This window comes from Hoplias malabaricus, chromosome 2, assembly GCF_029633855.1.
Source record: "Hoplias malabaricus isolate fHopMal1 chromosome 2, fHopMal1.hap1, whole genome shotgun sequence".
NCBI lineage: Eukaryota > Metazoa > Chordata > Actinopteri > Characiformes > Erythrinidae > Hoplias > Hoplias malabaricus.
Window position 1 is genome coordinate 23,667,832 of NC_089801.1, and position 24,006 is coordinate 23,691,837.

At 40.5% G+C, this 24,006-nt stretch overlaps 1 protein-coding gene across 8 annotated transcripts in view; it reads left to right on the forward strand.

The window, feature by feature from the left end:
* The window catches only part of mtmr4 (myotubularin related protein 4), a 93,106-nt gene that overhangs the window by 40,602 nt on the left and 28,498 nt on the right, over positions 1 to 24,006 (forward strand). For all 8 annotated transcript variants that reach the window (XM_066652313.1, XM_066652331.1, XM_066652306.1 and 5 more), the window contains one exon: positions 18,011 to 18,100. In XM_066652313.1, the coding sequence (XP_066508410.1) occupies positions 18,011 to 18,100 (90 nt within the window). The remainder of the gene's footprint in view (positions 1 to 18,010; positions 18,101 to 24,006) is intronic.

Consider the following 24,006-nt stretch of genomic DNA (forward strand, 5'->3'; position numbering starts at 1 on the left):
TAGGAGTCCCAGTTCAATTGGCCTGTCAGGAGTTTGCTGTGTCAGGGACCTTCAGAAAAACTAAGATGAATGTCATTCACTCATTCATTGCCATGCAGAGAAGGGCCCTGCAAATCTGATTGAAGTAGAGCTGAAAGCAGTAACGCGGTCACTGAAGGAGCTTGGTGTTTCATTAGCCCCTCTCTTCCTTTATTAGATTATTCTTAATTTATCAGCTGTACTTTCTAGGAGGTTCTGTCAGAGATGGAATGCTAGCCTTACTGAGACCTGGTTTTATTGGAGTATCTGATTTTCCATTTGTTTAGGCTGTGTTTAGACTGCAGTACTTGGGATTGAATTTGTCTTTCCATGACAATGCACAGCTTTTTTTTTAAACTAATTGGATTTTTGAGTTTGGGTTTGTGATCGATTGCTGAAATGCTTTTGCGTGAGGTCAAATAGCAAAAATGGAGTTGATGTATAGAAAGTGGAAAAAAAAAGGCCTGCAAGATGTAAACTAAAGCTCTGTCCAGATGGGGTCAAACTTCCTTGGGATCCTGGGCTAATTCTCTCTATTATGGGGTGGGGAGGGGGGTCCTCTGTAGTTTTATTTCCGTCCGAATCGACCAGGTCTGTGTTTTTCCTTGACGTCAACTGAGAAAATTCCATGCTGAATTACACATTGATTTTAACTGGACTCTGTGAACTCAGCTCTCACCTTGCATTTGATAAAGGTGATAGGAGTTTTGGACGCTGTTGTGCACCATCTTTCCATAGGTACTCCCAGATAATATTTTTCCAAGCAGCAAAACAATATCAAAATGTGAGAGTTACTGTAATTAAAAGTTCTCTGGACTTCACCTGGGAGAGCTTTATCAGAGCGAGGAAAAAAAAAAAAAAATCAATGAGAAAAGGGGGAGATCCCGAGGGCTGATCTCCATGGCCTTGAGGTTACAGAAGTGAGCTTGGAGCTGGAGTGTCATGGGTTCAGTTCCCAGGACCGGCAGGAAAATATTAATCCGCTGCTGAAGTGTCCTTGAGCAAGGCATCTAACCCCCGGGTTAGGTGTTTCACTAGTGTGTGTTTGCGTGTTCGTTACCACCGAGGGGTTAAATTTAGACAAGTTGTTTCCTTATGGGGATCAGTAAAGCTGACTTCTTTCTTCTCTTCATCTTCTGATATAAGGAGTGATTATAATTGCAGTTGCAGGTTTATAGCATTCATTTTCATATCATATTTAATTTGAGAACCAGAGCCTCGCCCGTGATCATATGACAACACACAACATAAACCGCGAACTAGAAACTCAGACGTCCTCTAGATTTTCACTGCCGTCAGGAGGCGAGAGTGTTATCCCAGAGGATGCGTGCCAAATTTTTATTACAGACATCCCCCTAAAAAAACAGATCCAGTCTGAATGGGGCTTAAATCATTCATAGGTTTAATGCAAAACTCACTAAAAGCTACCTCACTGAGAGATATTCCATTAAATAGTTATGAATACACTACCTAATGTCTGAGATATTGTAAAATAGTAGTCGAAAAAGCTTAGAATCCATACGTCCGAAGGGACCCATACGTCCTACTTTCTGCATGTTCTCTCAGTCTTAACCCCTTGAACCTAGGGTGCTCACTCTTATCTGCAAAAGACCAGTGTGGTTTTCATTCGGACAAATCAGAAGCATCAGACAAATCTGCTGTTTGAAGACCAGCTTATTAATCAAGTGCTCCTGCTGTGGAACGAGAACCTGCAGCCACGTTGGCTCTTTGTGGATAAGATTAGACCCCCTGCCATGAACCCTAGGACCGTTATGCAGTTATCAATTTCAAGACTCATTATTCAATTAGTGCTATGAATTATTCAGCAGCTAATTTAGAAGTTGCACAGTTGGGGGAGTGGTGATGGAAAGTAATTAGTGTTTTAGCTAAACATGTATTTTCACTAAACATGGCACCCTTACAATACCAGGGTGTGTCTGTGTATGATTCCAAAAGTTCTACAGCTGCAGGTTGTGTTGGTTTCTTTCTGCTTTGTGTGTTTTTTGGAATGTGTGCTATATTATGGAAATGTTATGGAGTGATGGAGGCGAGGTTCATGGCCACTGTGTTCACTTCCAGACTCTGGGTGGCTGAGATAGATGCTTGTTTCTTTTTTAAGGCTTTAAATAATGGGAGTTGGCTCCAGAGGGAGCGCTAAAAGGCTCTGATTGAATGGGGAAAGCTTTTTTCATCTCGCTAATGCCGTTATGCCATCCCCACCTCATTTTCCTTTAAACCAATCAGACCAGTAACTGGAGCTGTGTGTGTACAGCTTTCTTATCGGCTGTCTACGTGTTTTCCTACCCCAGAGCTGTATACATTTCTGTGTATGGTTGCTCATATGAGCTGGCACATTGCCCGCTGCTCGGTGAGCGATGGTCACTAAATCCCTGCAGATGGAAGATCGTGACTGACAGAGGCACAGCATTGTGTTCATTTTTCGAAAAATATTACTGCCATTAATCCTTTATATTGTTCGGATTGTTTCCATGGTCTGGATGGTAATCAGCCCCTAAAACACTCTGGTGAATCTTGATTTCCACTACTCTCCCATCTACAGGCTTAATTAAAGTTTTCTGGCAGAGACTGTGCAGCCATGATAATGTATGTTATGTCCATTAGCTAATGACCGCGCTTGGATAATTTTGAGAAGTGTTCCACCAAGCTCTGGTTTCACAAGATATTAGGTTGGTTTTGTATCTTCATATTCAGTGTATTCACTACATTCACACCAAAATTGAGTTTTCCATCCAGAGTTTTTGCAGATTTTGAAAATGTGAATAAAAAATAGCTGTATTGAAAATTTGCAAAAATACCCAAATATTGCAATTCCCCCCGCCCCTTCCCCCTGAATGTTTCAGCTGGTTTATACTTAGTGCACCGGCTTTTAATGGACGCCCCCAGATTCTTCTTACACTGGTCTAAGCTTTAGGACCACAACCACCACCCATGGTTCTTATTTTATTACACGTGTAGATTATTGTACTCACATACAGCACGCTGCTAAAGTCAGAGACCACACAAGATTTATTTACTTTATTTATTTACTTTATTTGCAGAAACCAGGAATCTCTGAGCTGCATCACAGCCATAAACAGATCAAAAATAGACGTAAAAAAAAACCCAAAACATTCTGACCAAGCAAAATCCCACTCAACCAAAGTTTAGTGGTTGGAAACATTACCCTTTTGGCTTTTCGCCAAAAAAAAAAATGTTTTCCAGCAGCGTTTGTTGATGCGAAACAGTTTTCTTCTTAGCATTCGAGGCCTTGATAAATTCCGTGTACTCCTTTCCGTGGTGTGTCTGTAAGTGTTTAATCATGTTCGTGGTGTTAAAGTTCCCAACACTGCTACCACCTCGTGAGACAGTAGCATTACACAAATTACACTCGGCGGTCTTGCTGTTTTCTTCGTTTCTTCGTTCAGATTGCATGTTTTGTTCCTTTCCGATATCCAATCCAGCAATTTAGGCCAGAATCTGAATATCTGAATATACTGAATATCAGATCTGCGCATCCCTAGTGTTCACCACACAGTAGATGTATTAGAGTAAACTGAACTGAGATTTAATTAACTATATTGGTGCTATACTTCATGTAACGTGTATATACTTGCTGCACAACCAGTTCTAAAAGCTTCTCTGTAGAACCATTAACAACAGCTTTTCTGACAAAAATCATTTATCAATGCAAAGATTCAATATTTTAAATGTACATAGCGCTTTTCAAGAACCCAGAACACTTACAAAACTAATTAAAACACGAAAAGATAAAAAGAAAGCACAATAGTACAGAGAGTAGAGAGCACAGATGGCAGTGGTGAGAGCAGGTAGCCATCCAGCGAGCAGCTCCGAACATCAGGCTTAAAACAGGTTTCCTATGCTGACAGTCACTGTCGCTACCAGCAGTGATAACAGGCTGTTTAGCGACTAAGCAATGGCAAGGAAGCCGGATTTCCTCAGTAGATATTTACTCATTCAAGTGAGTTATGGAGTATCACTGAGCATTTAGCAGTTGTATGACAAGTTGAACTATGTATTCTGAATTGCATTAACAATCCAGCACCTTTTGTGCTGAACCTACACAGAGCGCAGTCTGTCTATGACTAATAATATGAATGCTATTACTGTGCATGTGTGTGATATATCTCTGTGTGGGTATGTCAGTGTTGTTCAATCGCTTAAGAGCCAGGCAATCTACTCTCAGTCTGTGTATAGTTCAGCAGGGCTTTAAGTGTCTTTGAACTGTATTCTTCTGGGCCAGCATCCCTTATGTTTTTAAATACAAGCCTTTTATTCAATTTTTTCAATGTTTGAAAGATAGGCCAGTGTAGTTACATGGGTTTGTGATGTGTGAAGATGAATAGCTGTTGCATAGCCATTAGCTGGTATACGTTAGTCACCATAAAACTTTTTGTTGTTGTTGTTTTAAATCTTTTGTAATTCAGTTTCTTTAGTCAGGTCTAAACTAATATTTCAGTTCTTGACCTCAGCATTCAAAGCCAAAGGATGTAAGCAGTTGTATGGTTACAAACTCATGAAGTATGAGTTTGAACTCATGAACTGGAATAATGTCCAGCTAACACTCTTAACCATACTGTACTGTGGCCTAAATAAGCTATCTTTTTTTCTATAGTGTCTTATGATATTCTGAAGATGCGATTTCTCAACCGTGGTTCAGTCAGCCATGCATAGTACACGTCTGAGTGATTTGGTTTCAAGACCCTTAGTTTTTATTTTTCCCCATTCACAGAGCCAGGCCTGCATGCAGACAGTGAACCTTTTTCCCCCAACATACAAACAGACCAGAGAGCTAGCAAATGGTTGAAATTGCAAACATTGCATTTAAGTGGGATAAAATTACTCTTAACTCAAGTCCTTGAGTGTCTTGTAGCTTTTATGAAACTGCAAAAACTCGCCACATTATAATAGCTTTGAGTAATTCTCAATTTGAATCTGTTTTACAACAGTTTTCATGGATAGATGCAGGCTTATGTTGAAACAGCTTTAAGCTCTTGTCTGTTGCAGGAAGGAGGTTTGTTTATTGGAGATGATGATGGTTTATTCTGTGTTGTTGATTGTTCTATAGTGGTGGGTACCATTTGCTGTTCCTACAAGATGTAGAAGTAGTAGTCCTAATGCTACATTTAGCTTTTAAAGGTGGAAGTCACTCTGGATAAATCTGCTGTCTAAATGGCACATAATGAAAACAGAATGACTTACACGATACAGTAAAAATCAATCAAAACTGGATAAATCTGCTGCAACCATGTTAGTGCCAGAGGCTGACACAAACACTGACTTGAATGGTACTGTGTGGTGGTCAAAGGCACTAGACTGATTGATGGACAGATCAATAAATCAATAATCGTCTGAGGAACACAGTGTCTTAAAGTAGGGCAGTAACCAGCCACCTCCATCCCTGGAAAGTTTGACTGTGTACTCCTGAGGTGTGTGTTATTTTCCACTGTAGCTCAGCTAGGCACTGAGGCGAATGCGCTCTCATGCCTCGCTTGCTCTTTTTAAATATTCTACCTCCTGAAATATTGAACACTGTCTGAAGAAAAAGACAGGCAGGGAAAGAGGAAGTGGTGGCGAGAGAGAGAAATGACGACAGTCAGGGAATAAACATCAGTTTGCCACGGTGGTACAACCCTCTCTTTCCATCTCTCTTTCTCTTTGTCTCTTTCACTTGAGCCTGTTTCACTACATTTCCTCACCCTTGTCAGTTTCTATCTTCTCGTTTTGGAAGGTTCTGTCTGTGTATGATAATGAGAATATCTCATGTCTAAAAGAGTACGAGAACTACGTGTGCATTGATATGGAAAATAATGGAAGGAGGCAAATTTCTGGGGTGTTGTGGGGTTTTTTTTCCTCTCCCCTCCCCCTCTTTTTGGTAGATTGAACATTTTAAAAATAGTAAGTGATTAGATTCCCTTGGATTAATGTAATGGAGAAATGTAAAGTTTATTTGTAGATACAAATACAGTAACATTTAATAAATGTAGTGGTCCAGCATTTTTAAATCCATTCCATTTCAAAACATTTGTGTAATTTGAATTGTCGTGTTCCAAATATAACCACCGTATCCATGCTTTCAGGCTTTCTGTTCTACAAGAGTGTGATGATACACTCAGCTCCACGTTGGAGCCAATTTTATATTCCTTATTTGTACCAAATTGGAAAAAACCATTAACAAGAGAGTAGGTCGCAGTAGACTCACTCTACACTGTTAATAACTAGCAATACATTTTCATTTTAGTAAAGGGACACATTCGTTCAACTTCTAAAGGATAATGTTAGCCCTGCTGTGACTGCAGGACCAATTCAGTATCCAATTCAGACCCTGTTGTAGCAAACGTCTCGTACGTTGACAGATCAACTTCTCAAACTGTATCAGAGCACAGTGAATATTTTCAGGGACACTTTCCTTGGAGAAAACAACAAAACCTGACCAAGAATGTGTTTTCACGAATATCTTAAAGGGACCGTGTTTAATCACAGTGTTAAAAGCAGGTGTTTTCAAATCATTTCAAACAGAAATGGAGATTAAAAAGTTGATCTGACAGTCTTCATATAGGACCTTTGAGTGTAAGAGGTTAAGGTCATTGATAATTAATGGTTAGAAAGTGCATTCAGTGTGTCATACACACTGCGCTCTGCTGATAATCTTTGTTAAAGCCAGGGCCACGTTAGTAGGCCTCCTGTGTACACTGTGGCTGTGAGCGCGGACTGACAGATAGCGATGGTCCTAATCTGGGAGAGAGTCTCTAATCCAGAGCAAAGCCCCTCATCAGATTAAACGTGATTCTCTTTGCCAGCTCTACGTGGGAATGTTCCAGTTTAAAGAGAAGGAAGAGACCCGCCGACTGGAGGATGTGTGAAGAGCCTGGGAGAAGTGTGAATTCTAGTTCAGGAAGGAGAAAGGGGGTCCGGGAGACAAGGGGCGGTTTCCATGGCAACAGACTTTAACTGGGCATGCACATGTGTGCGAGTCTGCTGCTCTGTACTTAGACATTAATATTTTCTTTCTCTGTCTCTCTCTCTCCTTCCTTCCAACACACACACACACACACACACACACTGTTTACTCATTCTCTTGCGCTCTCTCTCTCTCTCTCTCTCTCTCTCTCTCTCTCTCTCTCTCTCTCTCTCTCTCTCTCTCTTGTAATCTCTGAAGCTCTATGTGGTTCTCCTTTGTTCTAGGAGGATTAAAAACATGCATTTTTGTCTTTTAGTGAATTAAACCAGAGTCTACTGCTTTTTGTGGTTCTACACAACACACACACACACACACACACACACACACACACACACACACACACACAAAGCCTTTGAGCAGGTGCACAGACCTTGCTGTAAAACAGCTGCACAGGCACATTCTGCACTGCCGCAAAGCGATAGAAGCAAAACAAATACTGATAATAATGCAGAGCTGACGCTAAAGTGCATTATGCGGGAAGACGGTGTACTCCCTTAAAATAGTACCTGCGCCAGGAAATCACTCTTCTAAGAGAGTGCAGGGGGGAGGGGGGAGTGACGAAGCAAAAAGAAAAAGCTGAGCATCCGATTCACGCTGTCCTCCATCTTTGTTCAGCAGGAACAAGCTGTGTCTCTGGATGAAAGAGAGAGAGACGTGAAAGAGTGATGAGATGAATGGCTCAGTCTCATTCTGTCACTCCTAGGTCTCCTCAGTGTCCGAACTCTGTGTGAAGTCTAAAAAGCATCACATGGCTCTGTTGGAATGCTTTGTCTTTGCTAGGAGGCCGTGGCTGTTGGTTATACGCAGTGGTCCACCGACTGAATCCATCATATCTAAGGGTTAAGGACGTAACTATGTGCCCCCGAAGTGTTCAGATCACTTTTTCCATTTCTGTAGCTATAACATCTAAAAAGTTTTCTGGGAAATTATTCATTCTTATACTCACTTTGGTGTTAGCAGAACATACCACGTGGCAATGTGTGCACTTGATTTCTCTAGATTATGTAATTTTAAAAGGGCTATTGTAATATTATATTCAATAGTATGCATTAGTTTTGGTTTAGATGCTTTAAAGATGGTGATTTTTATGTAAAAAATTGTGAATGTAGCATCTTAAACATTTTTTTATATAAAATAAATATTTTTAATACTATGCAACAGTTACAGTTAAATGGTTCGGGAGAATGTTAGAACGTTTAATTACAATAGTATGCTACACAAAATTAATGTTAACCTAATATATATTACATGTAATTATATTACACATTATATATATTTCTATAACATTTTATACTATATATATATAAAACCTAGGGCCTGGACAGAGATGAGGACAGACAGATGTGTGACAGGGAGTGAAGGAGGGTGGAAAAGGAGTTGATGGATTGGTCTTTGAACAGAGCGATGGCTTGCAGATCCATTCTGGACTTCTGAGAGTCTGGTGTTAAATCTCAGGCTCCTGGGCGCGCTCTCTCTCTCTCTCTCTCTCTCTCTCTCTCTCTCTCCCTCTCTCCCTTGCAGTCACTAAGTCTATAATTTATTGCTGCTGTCTGGAAAATCAAGGCAAAAGAATCTTCCAGAATACAAAATAAGAGTTTCAACGAGAGTTGAACGAGAGAGTTTTCAGGTTTACAACGTCCTTATCTCCCCTCCTTTGATTTCTTCTTTTCTTGATCATCTTTTCACCTGCGCACGCACACACGGTTTGCCGGGTGGGCAATATTCAAATATATTGCTATCGACACAATAAGTGAAAAGACGATATCTGGGTATTGTGACTAGGGGAAGTGTTTGTTTGTGTGAACTTCATCTGTGTCTGTCATCAGCTGAGAGCTGCTGAGTCAATTGCTGAGTAGCTTGGTAACAAAAATGGCAATTTTTTAATGTTGTATCTGGTGTTATAATGTTAAGCTACTGATTCAGGGATGGAAGTTGATGTTACTTCAAAAAGTTGGAAAATTGTAAATGGGGCATGTAAATTCATTTATCTGAGGTGGGTAATGATAGAAATAGTTTGAGAACCACTGCAGTAGATTAATGCTGCTTTCAGTGCGAGTCGGGTGGTCGTTGACTCTGAAGTCCAGCTCGTGTCCCCGACTTGGTCGCGTTGATGTGGGAAGTTCATTTAAAATAATAAAATAAAAATGCTGTCAATCTGTTTTATGTGGTTTTATATCTGTTTTAGCCTCGGTAGGTGTTTCTGAACACAAATATTAGCTAAATAACGTGTGCGTTGTAGATGTTTAAAACTTTGTTGTGATTTGAACTTTTTATTAGATATCTTACTGTTGATGGACACTTTGGCCATGTTGCATATAGAGTTTACATCTTAACTCGGCCAGTTCATGCCGCATCAAACATTTGTGTGTTCAACTTCAGATTCCAACTTCAGTAGGTGTTCATGTGGTGCATCCTGATGGTAAATGTGTTTTTGTTCTTTTTTTTCCCCCATATAAAAAAACAACACTTGAAAGCAGCTTAAGCTCAGTACAGTTCCAATCCTTGTGTTATCCGATGTGTTATTAAACCAAAATAAGGGATACTTTTATTATAACATAACTATTTTGCATGTTCTTATTTTAAATAATGCCTAAAGATAAGATCTACTGGGCTTTTCTGACATATATCAGGAAGTTGCTTAGAGCTTAATTTTTAAAAAGCTTCCATTTAAAAAAAATCAGACCTGATTCATAGCCTCTGGTTTCAGAGAACTTGCTCGCCATTAGACAAAACCTGATGTGGCTCCTCCAACTTTCTTTGGCTGTTTATTGCAGATAAGCTTGTTGAGTCCTCTTACAAGATGAGAGATTCCGTAATTGAACTTTCCACCTTCTGTCTTTCACCTCTGATGCCTCTTGAGAAAGTGTTTTCCTGCTGTACACACACAGACTTCTGCAAGCTCCATGCAGAGTCATGTGTAATAAATATCAGTTTGCAGTGCCTTAATATAGCATCACGTTCTACCAAACTCTGAACCCAAACTAAGACTTTAAGGGAATGGCTCAAACAGGGGCTCTCTCAATGATTCATTTTCTAATCGAGCACTTGCTCGCAAGCCTTTGAGATTCTGACATCTCTTGCACCGTAGCTCCAAGCCAAGTGTAAATGAAAAGCCTGGAATTCCATTCATCAACTTAATGGAGGCTTTGGAAAGAGAGCAGGTTGTTTATCAGTAACAGAAAAGAGGAGAAGAGGAGAGGGCGTGAGTTAAAGTTCAGGATTGAAAGAAAGAGACATCGTGTCCATTTTAAAAGGTTTTAAAGGAAGTTCCTCACCCAGGAGCATGAACTGTTGTGTTTACTCTGTGCTGTTTGTCAGCTCTCCTGACGGGCTCAGGCTAACGGAGGCAATTTGGCGCTTCACTGAATGAACGGCTAAGGATCATGGAAGGTATTAGCCCAACCTGAGGGACCGGAACCTGGGTAATTTAACATTTCTGCTAGGTATTTCTCCAGGTGCTTCCTCTTCTGCGGCTGGACGTAGTGTCGACTGAAGTTAACAGGAGTGGCCTTTTTAAATGCATTCACTGCAGTCTCTGGAGTCATCTTCCTTGCTCTTCAGTAACCACACCACACTAATGCAGATTTATAGGATAGAATTAGCACACAGGCAGGCCTTAATGTAGTGGCTAATCACATTAGCAGCAGACACTAGTTGAGAGTGCTCATTGATGCTCTCACATGGCACCTCTTGGAGCATTGGAGTGTAGGAAGGGTGTGGTTTTTGAAGTGGTTTAAGCCTGAGTGATTTCTAAAAATAATTGGTTATTTTTAGAACATACATTTAATGAACACTAGATTAGGAACTTGTGTATATACACATATATTGCTCATTTAATCAGCTCCACTGCCCACACAGGAGCACTTTGTATTTCTTCACTTACAGACTGTAGTCCACCTGTTACTATGCATACTTTTCTATCCTCATTTTACTGTTTTTCAGTGGTCAGTACCACCACAGAGTGGGTGGTGGATCATTCTCAGCGCTGCACTGACACTTACTGTGTGTAAGTTTGTGTTGTGCTGGTACGAGTGGATCAGACACAGCAGTGCAGCTAGAGTTATTAAATGCTGTGTTTGCTCACGGCCCACTCTGTTAGACACTCCTACCTTCTTGGACCTTGTAGATGTAAAGTCAGAGACAGTAGCTCATCTGTTGCTGCACAGTTTTTATTGGATGTCCTCCAGTACATCAGTGGACACAGGATGCTGGCAGCTGAATATCGTTGATTGGTTGACTATTCTCAGTCCAGCATTGACACTGAGGGGTTTAAAAACTCCAGTAGTGCTGCTGTGTCTGATCCGCTTCTACCAGCATACACACACTGCCGCACCACCACCACGTCAGTTATCACTGCAACACTGAGAATGATCCATCACCCAAATCATACCTGCTCTGTGGGGGTCCTGAGCACCGAACAACAGGGTGAACTGGGGATATGGAAGTATGTAGAGCAACAGATGACTACAAACCTGCATTTGATGTTTCTTCTCTTTGAATGAATGACACGCACCAATGCGACTTTCATGCTAAATGCCCCAGAACTAGACACGCACACATTTTAGTTTTCATTTCTTGTGAAAAAAGGATCAAAGCTTGTCTCCTAAAGGCTTCCTCTTTCTATCATTCCATTGACTAACTGCTGGACTGTCTGTTGGTCAGTCTATCACATAGAGCTTATTCTGAACGTGGAGTCGGGGAAGGCTTGGTGTGTCTTGGCTTTGCTGGAATGCACAGATGGAATCTACATACCAAAGCCAAGAGGCAACTGTCAATCCACCTCCCTCTCCTCCACTTCTCCTGTTCTTTGCCTGTGGCAGAAATGGTTGTGGGAATTGGAACTGGAGCCTGTTATGAAATACATTGTGTCACAGTCTGAGGGTAAGTTGCATAGTATTGGCACTTTTAGGGCACTCTACCAAGGCCAGACACAATCATGAAATTACTGCTGACAATAAATTGGCCTTATAATGCATTGCAGTTTATTGCTATATATATATATATATATATATATATATATATGCTAATTTCCACTTCTTTTTCAGTTTTGAAAGTTTTAAAGGAATTGGGCATGCTTTTTTTTTTTTTTTTGTTGAGGTAAGTGTATGTAAGCATCCCCATTAGGTCGCCTTAAAATTACATTTAAACATCTTAATTTTGTTGCAAAATGTTTTACAGTTAACATTTCCCAAACGCATTTCATCAGCCAAGCTCCAAAATCAGGGCACAATACACAGTGGTTAGGCTAAGGTTTTTTGGTCTGTGCCTTGTCTTGCCTCATTCCTCCTCCTCCTCCTCCTCTGACTGATGTGTCACTCTCATATCCTCCTTTCAGATCATGTTGACAAGTGCTGGCATTCTGTGGTCACGCTGTTTGTCTGTACCACAGGAGCACGGGCCAAAGAGCTGCCTGCTTTGCCAGCAATGTCTGAACATAGCGGTACAAACCCAGGGAACTATAATTAGGGCTTGGGTGTAATTTCACATCAGCTTTTAGCTCCCACCTATGAGAACCATAACATATTTGAAGCACTGACATAAAGTTATTAAACAGTAAAACTAGGCTAGTTACCAAGAGATAGTTACCAAGGTATAAGGAACTATCAGTTCATTCTTTTATAATAAATGGAAAGATGTCTGTGATGATGTCTTCTGTACACAAACTCTGTGGCTATAAACAGTTGAACGAGTTATGAGTCTGAAATTATACTAGGGTTACACATTGGATTAAAGCAAAACAGATTCATTTTATCATAGTTTGTCATACGACAAGCCCTTTCTTCAGTATTTGTACATTTCTGTATTTTTTAAACTTATCTTTATATAAGTATAGTAGTTCATTAATATTTTTATGAAAGATTTACTGCTAGTTCCGCATGAATGGTTTCTAGAGGGGCGCTAATTAGTGCAGCACTGGGTTTGTTTTGAAGAGAGCAGCATAAGGAGGAGAGAGAGTCTTTTGTGTGAGTGTTTGTAATCGTTTATCATCATGTTTCAGTGATAAATTCAGATGCCGAATGACTCTCTATTTTCATGCGTTTTATATAAGGGCTGCACTGTGGTGATCTACATATCAGCCGCCGACATATCATGCATCATTAAATTATACCACAAAAAATCTATAGGACATAACTCTGGGGCTTATAAGTTTCTTTATTGTCTGGAAATGTAATTGGAATTGTGTTGGACGATTAATCCTGGATCAGAAATACCACTCAAGCTTGTCCCAAAAAGGTGCTCTATCACTCCAGAAAATGTAGTTCCACCGCTCCACAGCCCATCGCTGTGGTATAGATCCCACACTTGGCATAGATCACGTTGTATTTTGACTTGTTACTGCTCCAGTGTGTCCCATTCTGTTAGTCAGTGCATTTCTATGGAGAATATCAAAGCTGAAGTACCGTGTCCACAGTAGCTGCAGTCATGAATACAGTGTATATTCATGTTATGACAAACCCAATCTGCATTCATTCAGTAAAGCTGGCTTCTTCAGTATCTATCTGTCGTGACCTGCTGTGCCGAAAGGTCACTATTGATTTGCTCTCACAGCTAGAGCGTCTGAGTGTGCCCTTGATGCAGCCTGCTCTTCTGAACCCAACAGGTAATGTCTGTCCAGCTGTACCGGGAGCTCTGTTGATCCTTTACTCCGAGCTCAGCAGGTTAGCGTCTGGCACGTCTGACTGCATTCATAGCTCCCTGTTGCCATGCCGTCTCCATGCTGTCGTGACACTGACGCTGATGGATGCTGGGAGTTCAGAAACCTGCATTCGGGACAGAAGGAGAGGAGGAGAGCAGGAGTGGAGACTGATGAAGGGAAAGGAGTGCGGCTGTCACCTACAGAAGAGTTCAGACACAAATCTAGGAGGAGTTCTGGAAAGAGCAGGGGTCCTAATGATAGAGCTGGTGTACTTTTAAAAATAAATGTGGATAAAGGCTTCTTTGGAACAGTGCCACAGAAAAATCGGTTTGTGTCGAAACCACTCGCATTTGCATCCTGTAAAAGAGGCTTGGCTTTTGACACCAGGGACAGTCTGTATATTGTCAAAAAAAAAAAGGGTTAAATTTGGCTAGACTTTGTAAAAAGAGAGTTAGGTAAGGGTTAGGTAATGCATCACTGCTGAGTCACTGTTTGTTCTCATTTATAATGTAAGAGTGGCTGGACCTACAAAGAAACTAGGCTTATCCCACTAAATCCCTTACGAAGTGTAGTCAGGAATTCGGTAATCAGGTTAGAAGCTATTGCAAAATCAGAATTATGTGCTTGCTCTTTGACCATATTTGCTATGCTGCTAAAGCTTAATGAAATGACATGATAGACCAGGAGAATGACTTTGGGAGCCTAGGGGACAGGTCTAATTAGAGCTAGAGCAGCAGAGGTCACTAAAGGCCCTTGGAAGGTCATCATTTGCACAGTATCTCTCCTTCCTTCTGTTTGCCCTCTGTCTCCTGCCATCTGGATGTCTGTCTCTGCCTGTCACATCTGCCGTTGTTTGGGTGTAGTTGGTGTGGGTGTGCGCTCAAAGTGAGATGGACTGTGTTGTCCCAAGCAAAGGTTATAACAATAGTAGAACTCTCTATCCTCTTGCTCAAGAAAAGGGAAAAAGCAGGAGGTTCGAAAAAAGGCTTTCCCCTTGGTTTGGTTTGCTTCCAGGAAATATCAAAGAGCCACCACCATCACCGCAAACCATGTGAGAATCTTCTCACTGCTGATTGGTCAGAACTGACTTGGGCAGGAGCAAGAAAATAAACACAGGAAGAGCGTCCTGTGTTCTGGACTAGTGCATGTTTCTGTTCTATTTCTCCGATTAGCAGCTAAACATTAGCCTGCTTTATGCTCTCCTGATTCCAATAGGCAAAGCACACCTGGCCATTTAGCTCAGACCAGCTGTATACACCTGATAGTTGGGTGAAAATCGAGGTTGGATCAGTCCCAGAGTTGTTTTGGGTTGTTTTAGTCTGCATTCAAGTGCAATGTCTTTCATACATGAAGATCCCTTAAAAATGCTAAAAGATATGGGGAAAGCTAGACTCTTACCAACCAGGAAAAACCTAGCACACCAGCCAGCTGTCAGATAAACTGAGCTTAAGCTTTTTTCTTTGAAAAACATGAGAAGATGAGTCTTCGCTTTTGATTTCAATGTGTGTGCTAAGTAAGTTGGTATGTGGATCCGGAGGTTTTGAAGAGTGATCCTTTCACATATGCAGCACACATTGGGGGATTTTCTGTGTCAGAAGTGTTCTCGCAGCAGGAAATGTTCCTCATATTTTAAGCATGGGGCCGCACATGTGCAGGAGAAACTCCGGGACATTAGCGGCTCTGTTCACACACACACTCACTCACAGTGTAAAGGCTGGGACACATTACAGGTGTTTGTGTTCACACATATAACTCCAACTCCCACACTTTCTGGGTTACAGTGCATGTGTGAACAGGGCTTATGTTAGTGCCTTTTTGAGGACTTTAAGGACTTGAGGGTTATTGTAAACATGCTTAACTGATGCCTATCTGCGTGTAGAGGGCAGAATGACAAGAGGGCAGATGTAAATAATGCCCCCCTCTCTCGTTCTCTCAGTCTGCCTCACTAAGAGAGCAAACAACAGGGAAACAAATACACAAACTGGCCCAAGCCCAAGCTGGCAATCCTTGCTTCAGACAAAATGACACTGCAGTACAGGCTTAGGTACTATTACAGACCATTTAACTGCAGCAGAATCTACTTTACGTCCTTTGTACAGTTTCCACTGTTTGTGGGAACTGCTTTTATAGTGCCTTAATGAAATACATGGTGTTGTTGAGTCGTTTAGTCTGTCTGAGTTTTTTAGTTTGTTTAGACTTTCCTGTTTATGTGTAACTTTGTTCCCAAGATAGTCTGTGCTTGGCACTTTGCATCATTGCTTTAACATATTAACTTTAAACCACCTGCTGGTATCCTGCCCGACCTTTGACCTTTGGAAATGGCAGACTGAACTGAGGAGGACACAGATCAGGCAAATATTCTGGTCGCCTCTTCAAACAGAGTCCTGATTGATGTCTGGTGTTTATGATGACAGCCGCATCTGGTTATTAAATTACGTCTTCCAGTGCCAGAGAATAGAAATATGGATATTCTACACCAGACCAGCTTCAGATCTTTCTATTTATACTTAGCATGGAGCTGATCCATGGGTCATGTGTGTCACATTCACATCTAAAATTTCAATTTCTCTATTGTGTTAATGTAGGACATTAACATCTGATTTGTGAAAATGTACATAACTTTGACTTGTCTTCACTGGTCACGGATCAGACTGTACTTTACTTTTGTCCAGTTTTTGACCCTGACATAGTCACTGCCCAGTTGATTTTTAGTTTACTATTTCATTTGAACTCAGCAGCTGTCCTACACAAAATTTCATGATGAATGAACCAATAGAAATGCTTTAAAATGACTTTGAATAAAATCTTTTTACATTGACTTCTATTGAAAATGAATAAGTTACTAATGTGGAGATACGTGTTTTTCTTTGGTTAGTGATGATATATTAGTATTAAAAGTATCTTGGCAGTATTTTGGCCATATCTCCCACCCTCATATAACCAGTTTAGTTTTTTGTGCATTGCAAATGTCATGGTATTTGAACCAACTTATTTTCTCCAGGAAACATGAAAGATTGCGGCATTGGAACATTTCTTAAATATTCCTTTCTTTCATTTTTTGAGAGACATCTAGGCAGCTTTCCAGCAGCAGACCTCACTGATTACACTGTAGTCTAAAACAAGGACACAGTGTCATTGGTACAAGGCATTAAACAGCGCCTCCTGTGGAGTATTTCCTAAACATAAGTCAGTGCCATGAGGGGTTTTTTGCATCTAAAAACAGAAGCAGTGATGTTAATCAGTGCCTTGCTCTGAGTGCTGTGGAACTGAATTAGATTTTACTGTGGGTCCAAATACATAGATTTCATTTCCGCTTTCCTGAGACTGAAAACAAATGGTGAAAAACAAACTAATTTAAATCTGATTATTTTCTGAAAGGGAACTCGGCTTTGGGAGTGCGTGGTTTGTTTTTTATTTTGGACCTTATTGACTTTCAACAGACAGTAGACATCTGGCACATTTAATGTGTTTCTTCTTTTCCTCTTCCTGCTACTGCCCTGTACAGCAGCGGAGTTACTCATGGCTCACTGTTTGGCCAGTTCAGTTTTTTTCTTTTTTTACCGTGCTTTTGTGTCATACAATTTCAGTATGATCTTGTTCGTAGTACATCAGCATTTTTGGCTTCAATGAAAGGCTTTCACTTTCAGTGGTGATTGTGAACAGAGCCCTTGTTTGTAGGAATGTCACTTTACCCTCTTGCCCCTTTCTCCTCTGCCCCCTTCTCCATTGCCAAGGGGAGGTCTTTCACCTCACCCTGTGATGAAGTGGATGACTGCTCAAGGTCCTTCTGGGTCAATGTTTAATCTGCTACGTGATGGTTGTGACTGCGTTGCCTTGCAATGGCAGATTACCGTCTGGCTTGAAATGTTGTCCCACAATGAACAATACACCGCATACAAAACCGTTCTATCTTTCTGAACTGACATAGTCCAGGGTTTTTGTGGCTGCATACACAACTGCATAATCCTCAACCCTTTATATTGTTCAACAATCAGATTAATTCTCTCCTGTTAGACATGTTTACTTGTTACTTTTGCAAGCACAATAGTGTCTGTCATTTTCTAATTATTATTTTCCTTTAATGCTATTGCTTTGAGACACTGACGTCTGTGTAGGGGCTTGTTAGCTAAAAGATATGCTGCTGTTTTTGCTCATGAGAGGAAGAAGCGAACAGGGACTGCTTAAATAATTCAGTATAACACGGACAGTGCCGTGAGGCGTGTGCTCATGATGTTCTGATATCCTGTCACACGCATTTGTGTACATACACATGTGATAGGCCTCTGAACATAAAGCCATACTCTGATAATTGTGCTCATGTTCATACTGTAGCTGTGCCTCCGTCTGCTAATACACTGTGTTCTTTTGTGTTGCAGGGTGAGGAGGGGCCTCCCAGTCTGGAGTATATCCAGGCCAAGGACCTGTTCCCACAGAAAGAGCTGGTGAAAGAGGAGGACAGTCTGCAGGTGAGCTCCTTTTGTTCTTTTCAGTTGGTTAACTTCCACTAAAGAAACCACAGTTTAACCCAGAGCACATGTTAATCCTTGTATATGCACAGAAGAGAAGAAGGAATGCAAGTAGATCAGTCTGAAACATCCCACAGGTTAGCTTGTGTGTATTTAACCTTCCACACAGAGCTTAATCTTCCACAGCCCTGCTTCATGTATATCCACAGTAGGCTTGTAACGAAGCATCGTGATGACTTCACTTGATCATCGAGGTGGACAATCACGTTCTGTTTATTATTTGACTTCAGGGACTAAATGTTTAACACCAGAAACACCTGGACAGAAGCCTAAAAGTGCAGAGAGCCATGCTGTACTCACCTCCCATACCTAAACCAACACGGCACTGAGGGTAACGCAGATAGTCACAGCAGTCAAATCAAATTCAACGCTTCTAGTGTTTAACTCAAACCGGTGATCACTGGTTTAAAACAAGACGCATCAGAACAAAGTTGCACTGACTTTCAGTCAAAATTACAGACTTTGTGCTCTGTGTTTGTTTTGGTTTTATGAGGATAGACAAAGTAGAAACCATCATCAGTAGATATCATAATTGAATTTTGGTTTAAAAAATCATGCTCCCACGTGAGTAAATATGTGCAAATTTGGATGGGACAGGAGCTGAATTTATGTTAATATCTTTGTCATTTTTTCGTCTTATACAGAAACGGGAAAAAAATGTTGGACTCTACTGACTCTGCTACAAGCTGAATACAGTGAGGGGGTGGGCTGAAAAATGATACAAAACTCTGGAATCGTAAACGTTGCTTAATATGGCACATGAAGTATGAAAAAGAAGTATGGCCAAAATAAGCCAAGACTCCTAGGGGTTAAATGCTGAGCAAATCAATTAGTTTGTTTGTTTGTTTGTTTACTTTCATTTAAATAATAATCGGTTATATAGATTCTGGCAAAGCTGTAACCACAGTTTCTATTAATATAAATAAAACAAAATCGGAATGCTTTTATTTGGTAATTTAAATAGTTTATAATTCTTTAGTTTAAAATAGTTTATAATTCTTTTCATTGCAGGGGACCAAAATGTTTTTTGTTTAAATCTTTATACCACGAAATAGTGTATGATTTGTATTGTTTATACACTTTTTTGAAATTTTGTATCAAATATCGTGGGAATATCGAATTGTGAATCCAGACTTTTGAATCTAAATGAATCGTGAGTACAGTGCATCATTACGCCCGTAATCCCCGCACACCTCTGTGACCCCTCTATTTCTTGTTAGGGGCTGTCGTCCTCTGTGCTGTCTTTAGATAATTTTCTATCAGCGGTCAGCCCACTGTAGGCTTACGCAGCTCAGCCAATTACATGCCCTGGATTAGGTAACCAGACAGAGAAAGAAAGAGATGGAGTAGTTGGAGAGTGAAGGTAGTAAAACGCATCAGAGGGTAAAAAGTGAAGATCAAGTATGAGGAGGGTCTAAAGGGAGCACAGTTAAGGTCCTGGCTAAGTTTAAAAAAAAAAAAAAAAAAGAAAGGGAAAGAAGACTAATCATTAGGAAAAGAAGCATGGCTGAAGCTTTGGAGTGGATCCAAGCAGTGATCTCATGGCTTAGCAGGGAAGCTGCAGTGCTTTGCATTCCACAGCAGCTCTATGGAGCACACCGACCGCTCTGAGCCCAACTATTGACACAGCCTGACTGGTCTGCAGCTCAGTGTTTTATGAGTTCACTGGACGGTTTCCAGTAGCAGGACACACATACTGATGATACATTTCACACGGAACCATCACTGAATAAAGAACATCTACCTTGTTTCTACACTCATTGCCCATTTTATCAGCTCCACTGACCACACAGGAGCACTTTTGTCTACAATTGTTGACCCCATTTCACCCTGCCCTTCAATGGTCAGGACTCAGTGGTGGCTCATTCTCAGCACCGCAGTGACACTGAAGGTGTATGATCCCTTAAATTTACCTTTAAAACTCCAGCTGTGTTCCTCTATTGCTGCAGCAAAGCTACTTTTAGAGTGCCACTACCAGCTTGGGAATGAAGCTCTGCTGTTTTATTTAGGCTCTGATGACGTAGCAGGCTCTTGAAGGGTCGACCCATTTCGTAGGGGATAACTGCACAGGGTTTTGGGTCTGCGTTGCCGCATAATGTGTAAAGCTTGCTCAAGGGGACTTTCGTGTAGGTGTTTATTTTGTGTTTATGTGCTTGTTAACATGCAGAGAAATATATTAATAATGGATTAACTAAAGATCAACAGGCCCAGTGACAGCATTGCAATTTGAATTATCCTTGATCAGTTTTCCTTGATAAGAATGTGCTTTTTGAAGGGTCTGGGGTCTGTGTAATTCTGTTGTGAGCAGTGCTGCCCGTCTCCCTCCTTGTGTTATTGCACAATGATGAATCCTGGTGTAACGCGTATCTGCTCTAAACACCACAGCATCCCGTCAGTAGTATAGGAACAACTCATTGAAGTCCTTTGCTGAGGACAGTCATCGTGGATGCAGTTTACAGTTGATGGATATAGAAAGGGTTTGAGCAGAGTATTTCTGTGTTATTTTTGAAAAAAAGAGCTTGCTTTTTGAACACAACCGAGTGGCAGTCTCTTTGTCAAACTGTCTGCGGCCTGCAGCACCAGGAACACTCCATTTGTCCGTCTAGCTCTCTCTGCCGGGTTTTACACAGCAGTTGCTGTCTGTCCATCAGGCTTACTGTCTGCTCTAGCTGTCTTATTAGAAACAACTAGCTGTCTGTCTTTCTGGCTGCCTTTGTACATGCGTAAAAGTCGCCAACTTTCTCCTTCTCTGTACCTTCTTGCCAGGAGCTGTTGACTTAGTCAGGATTGTCATGATAAAAAAAATACTGATCCCAAGTGTAGTATAACAGTGGTTTATTTCATGTATTTTACCACATCAACAATGAACATTTGTTGATTTGTTGAAGTGGGCATAGAGCAACTTTCACATTGTAACGGCATATTTAATAAATATATAAATACTTGTGATTTTGATTATATATAGCACCCTGCAGAGGTCAGAGCCCATAATAAATTCAATTCATTAAATAGTAAAAGTCAAAACTGCCATTATGTGCAAGATATTAGTTTTTCAGCATCATGTAAAGGCAGAAAACCTATGGCCCCATAATTGTGAAATTATGATATCAAATTGTTCTGTAGTGTAAAACTATTTCCAGGTTTAGAGCTTCTATTATTTTCAGGAGACTTTTAGAAATTCCATATTCCTTTGCTTTCTTTGTTTTCTGCTTCACATTTACATTTACATTTATGCATTTGGCAGACGCTTTTATCCAAAGCGACTTACAAAAGAGGATCTAACATTCAAACTACAGCATTCAAAGTTGTCGCACTCTTAATTGCTTTGGACTTTGGTTGATTTGCATATATTTTCTTTTTTGTCTGTTCTCTTTTGAACGGCTTATTTACCACTACATATCCTTTCAGACTCATAACGCTGAGTTATCTTCTCAGTGTGGAAGAATGGACACACATGCTTGTGAATTATTGCAGGTCTGAAGCAAGAGTGTGGCTTGAAATTCTTCTACTTTCTCAAACATAAAATGGTAAACTCTTATCTGCTGGATCTGTTTATCTGATGGACAACTTGGGTGGATAAAAGTCTATTATATTTGTTTAATTTGAAATATTTTGGGTCAGTTTATACTAATTATAATTTTTCACTTACTTTTCTTTTGGTTAACTCCTTTCAGGACAATCTAGTATCTAAGGCTAACATAAAGACTCCTGAAATCTCTCTAGCCTCTGAAAAAGAAATACAAATAATTGCTACATTGTAGTTGTTTATAATGTTGTAGTAATGAACAAAAAACTGTCTCTCATCATGTTTGTATCTTAGTTCTGTGCAGACAGTAGTAGCTGTCTCCAGGCTCTCACCTGATCCCTTTGAAGCTTTTGGGGCTTTCATGGCTGCTCAGGCGTCCTCTTTTTAGACTCCAGCTCCATGAAAAATGGATGTGCTTCTTTCCACAGATTGGTATTACCACCAGGGTCACGGAGACAGTTGCACAAATGAGACAGCGACTGCTCTGAGAGAACAAAACTGAACGCATTAATGACGTCACTCTTTTAAAAAATTGGCTTCACTATCCTCTTGTACTTTTTATTCTTGTGCAGCATGGTCTTACAGAGTTAAATGAGCCTGAACCAATGTGTGTCGATCTTTATTTTAGAGCACAAACCTTGTCCTTCTACAGTAGATTTTTCACATGCCCCATTAATAGTCTGTATTATGGAACAGACCATAAATATCTCCCCAAACACATCCTCTCATCATTTATGTTGATTGGAAGTGTCTGTAATATGAGGCTGTTTTTTTGTTCCACTCAAAAGCCACAATAATTTTTCATTTCTGACAGCTTCAGGAATAGTTTTCACGATACAGACAATAAAAGTATCTCAAACAGCCAGTCACTTCTTGGTTTCTGCAAAATACAATCATTAGGATTCAGAGTGGTATCTTTTTTTATTATTATTATTTAAGCAAAACCTTTAAAGTGGCTCACATGTCTTCTCTCGCTCTCTCTCTCTCTCTCTCTCTCTCTCTCTCTCTCTCTCACTCACTCTTTAATATGTACTCACTCATGTTTAAGAAGTTCTCCAAAAGGACAAATGGCCTGTGGTGTGTCTGAGGGTCTGTACTGGTGTAGGAGAGGAGTCTTATCACATGTGGGCAGTCAGAAATACACAGGCATATGAACAGACAGTCCTGTTAGACTGCTGCCCTTCTCCAGAACATATTCCAGTTCCTCAGTAACAGGCAGAAAATTGCCTGTCTGGCACAGCTCCACAGAGGGTGTGCAGCGTGATGTTTGAAGGCTCATCAGCTCTTTTACTCATTTGTGAAGTGCTTTGCCACGTTGCTCTTGGGCAATTCCCTTTTCTCTCATTTCATATCCCAATTGTGTGTTTCTCATTTTCTGTCTCTTTTCTCTCTCTCTCTCTCTCTCTCTCTCTTTCTCTCTCACTCTCACTCTCTGTCTGTCTATTGGCTGGTGTTGGCCAGGACTGAGACAATTTGATATGTTTTAGGGTCATAATATTAATTTGTATTTCCAAAATAATGTTTTTATGAATCCTTATCTTTTTATTTAACCACGTAGAATTGACGTTGGCCCATCTTTGCTCATAAGATACTAGACCCTTATCGGACACTCATTTTACTAAATAAAAATTCCTCTTGTGTTTTTAAGAAAATATCTGTGAGCTGTTTGGTCAAAATACCACAAGGATCAAGCACAGTTGCATCTTTCTACCCCCTTCTAAGCGGCCCTGTTCAGTATGTTTCAGGGTCTGATTCTTTAAAAGACAAACAAGCCAAACCTCAGCCTGAGTGCACAGGAGTGAGCAGCAGAATCTCTCCTGTTCAGCCATTTTTGCTGGGTCTGTTTTACTCTGATTTCTTAGCACTAGTCATTTATTTTGTTTTGTTTAACCTCGTCTTTGCGCTTTCACATAAACTGGGCTCCAGCTGTGGATTAAGAGTGGGATGTCACTCAAGTTCATGTGCATGTGTGAGATTAAGGAATGTGCTTATTAATAGCACAATTTAATGTGTGTCTTTTGGGAGGGTTTTGGGAAATGTTGACACACAGCAAACGGAAAAATGTTCAAATTATGTCCAGAAATGAAAAGCACAGAAAACTGATATAAAACATTTTCTTCTGGCTGAGACTATTCTTTATTGTTAGAGCTTGCACACTTCCACACTGTGTGTGTGTGTGTGTGTGTGTGTGTGTGTGTGTGTGTGTGTGTGTGTGAGAAATTGGTTCAAACCCGTCTGTACATCATTATTTCCTCTGTCCCTTTTTCTCCCTCTCATGAAGAAGAGTCGTGCAGTCACGAGCGTGTCTAAAATACACCAT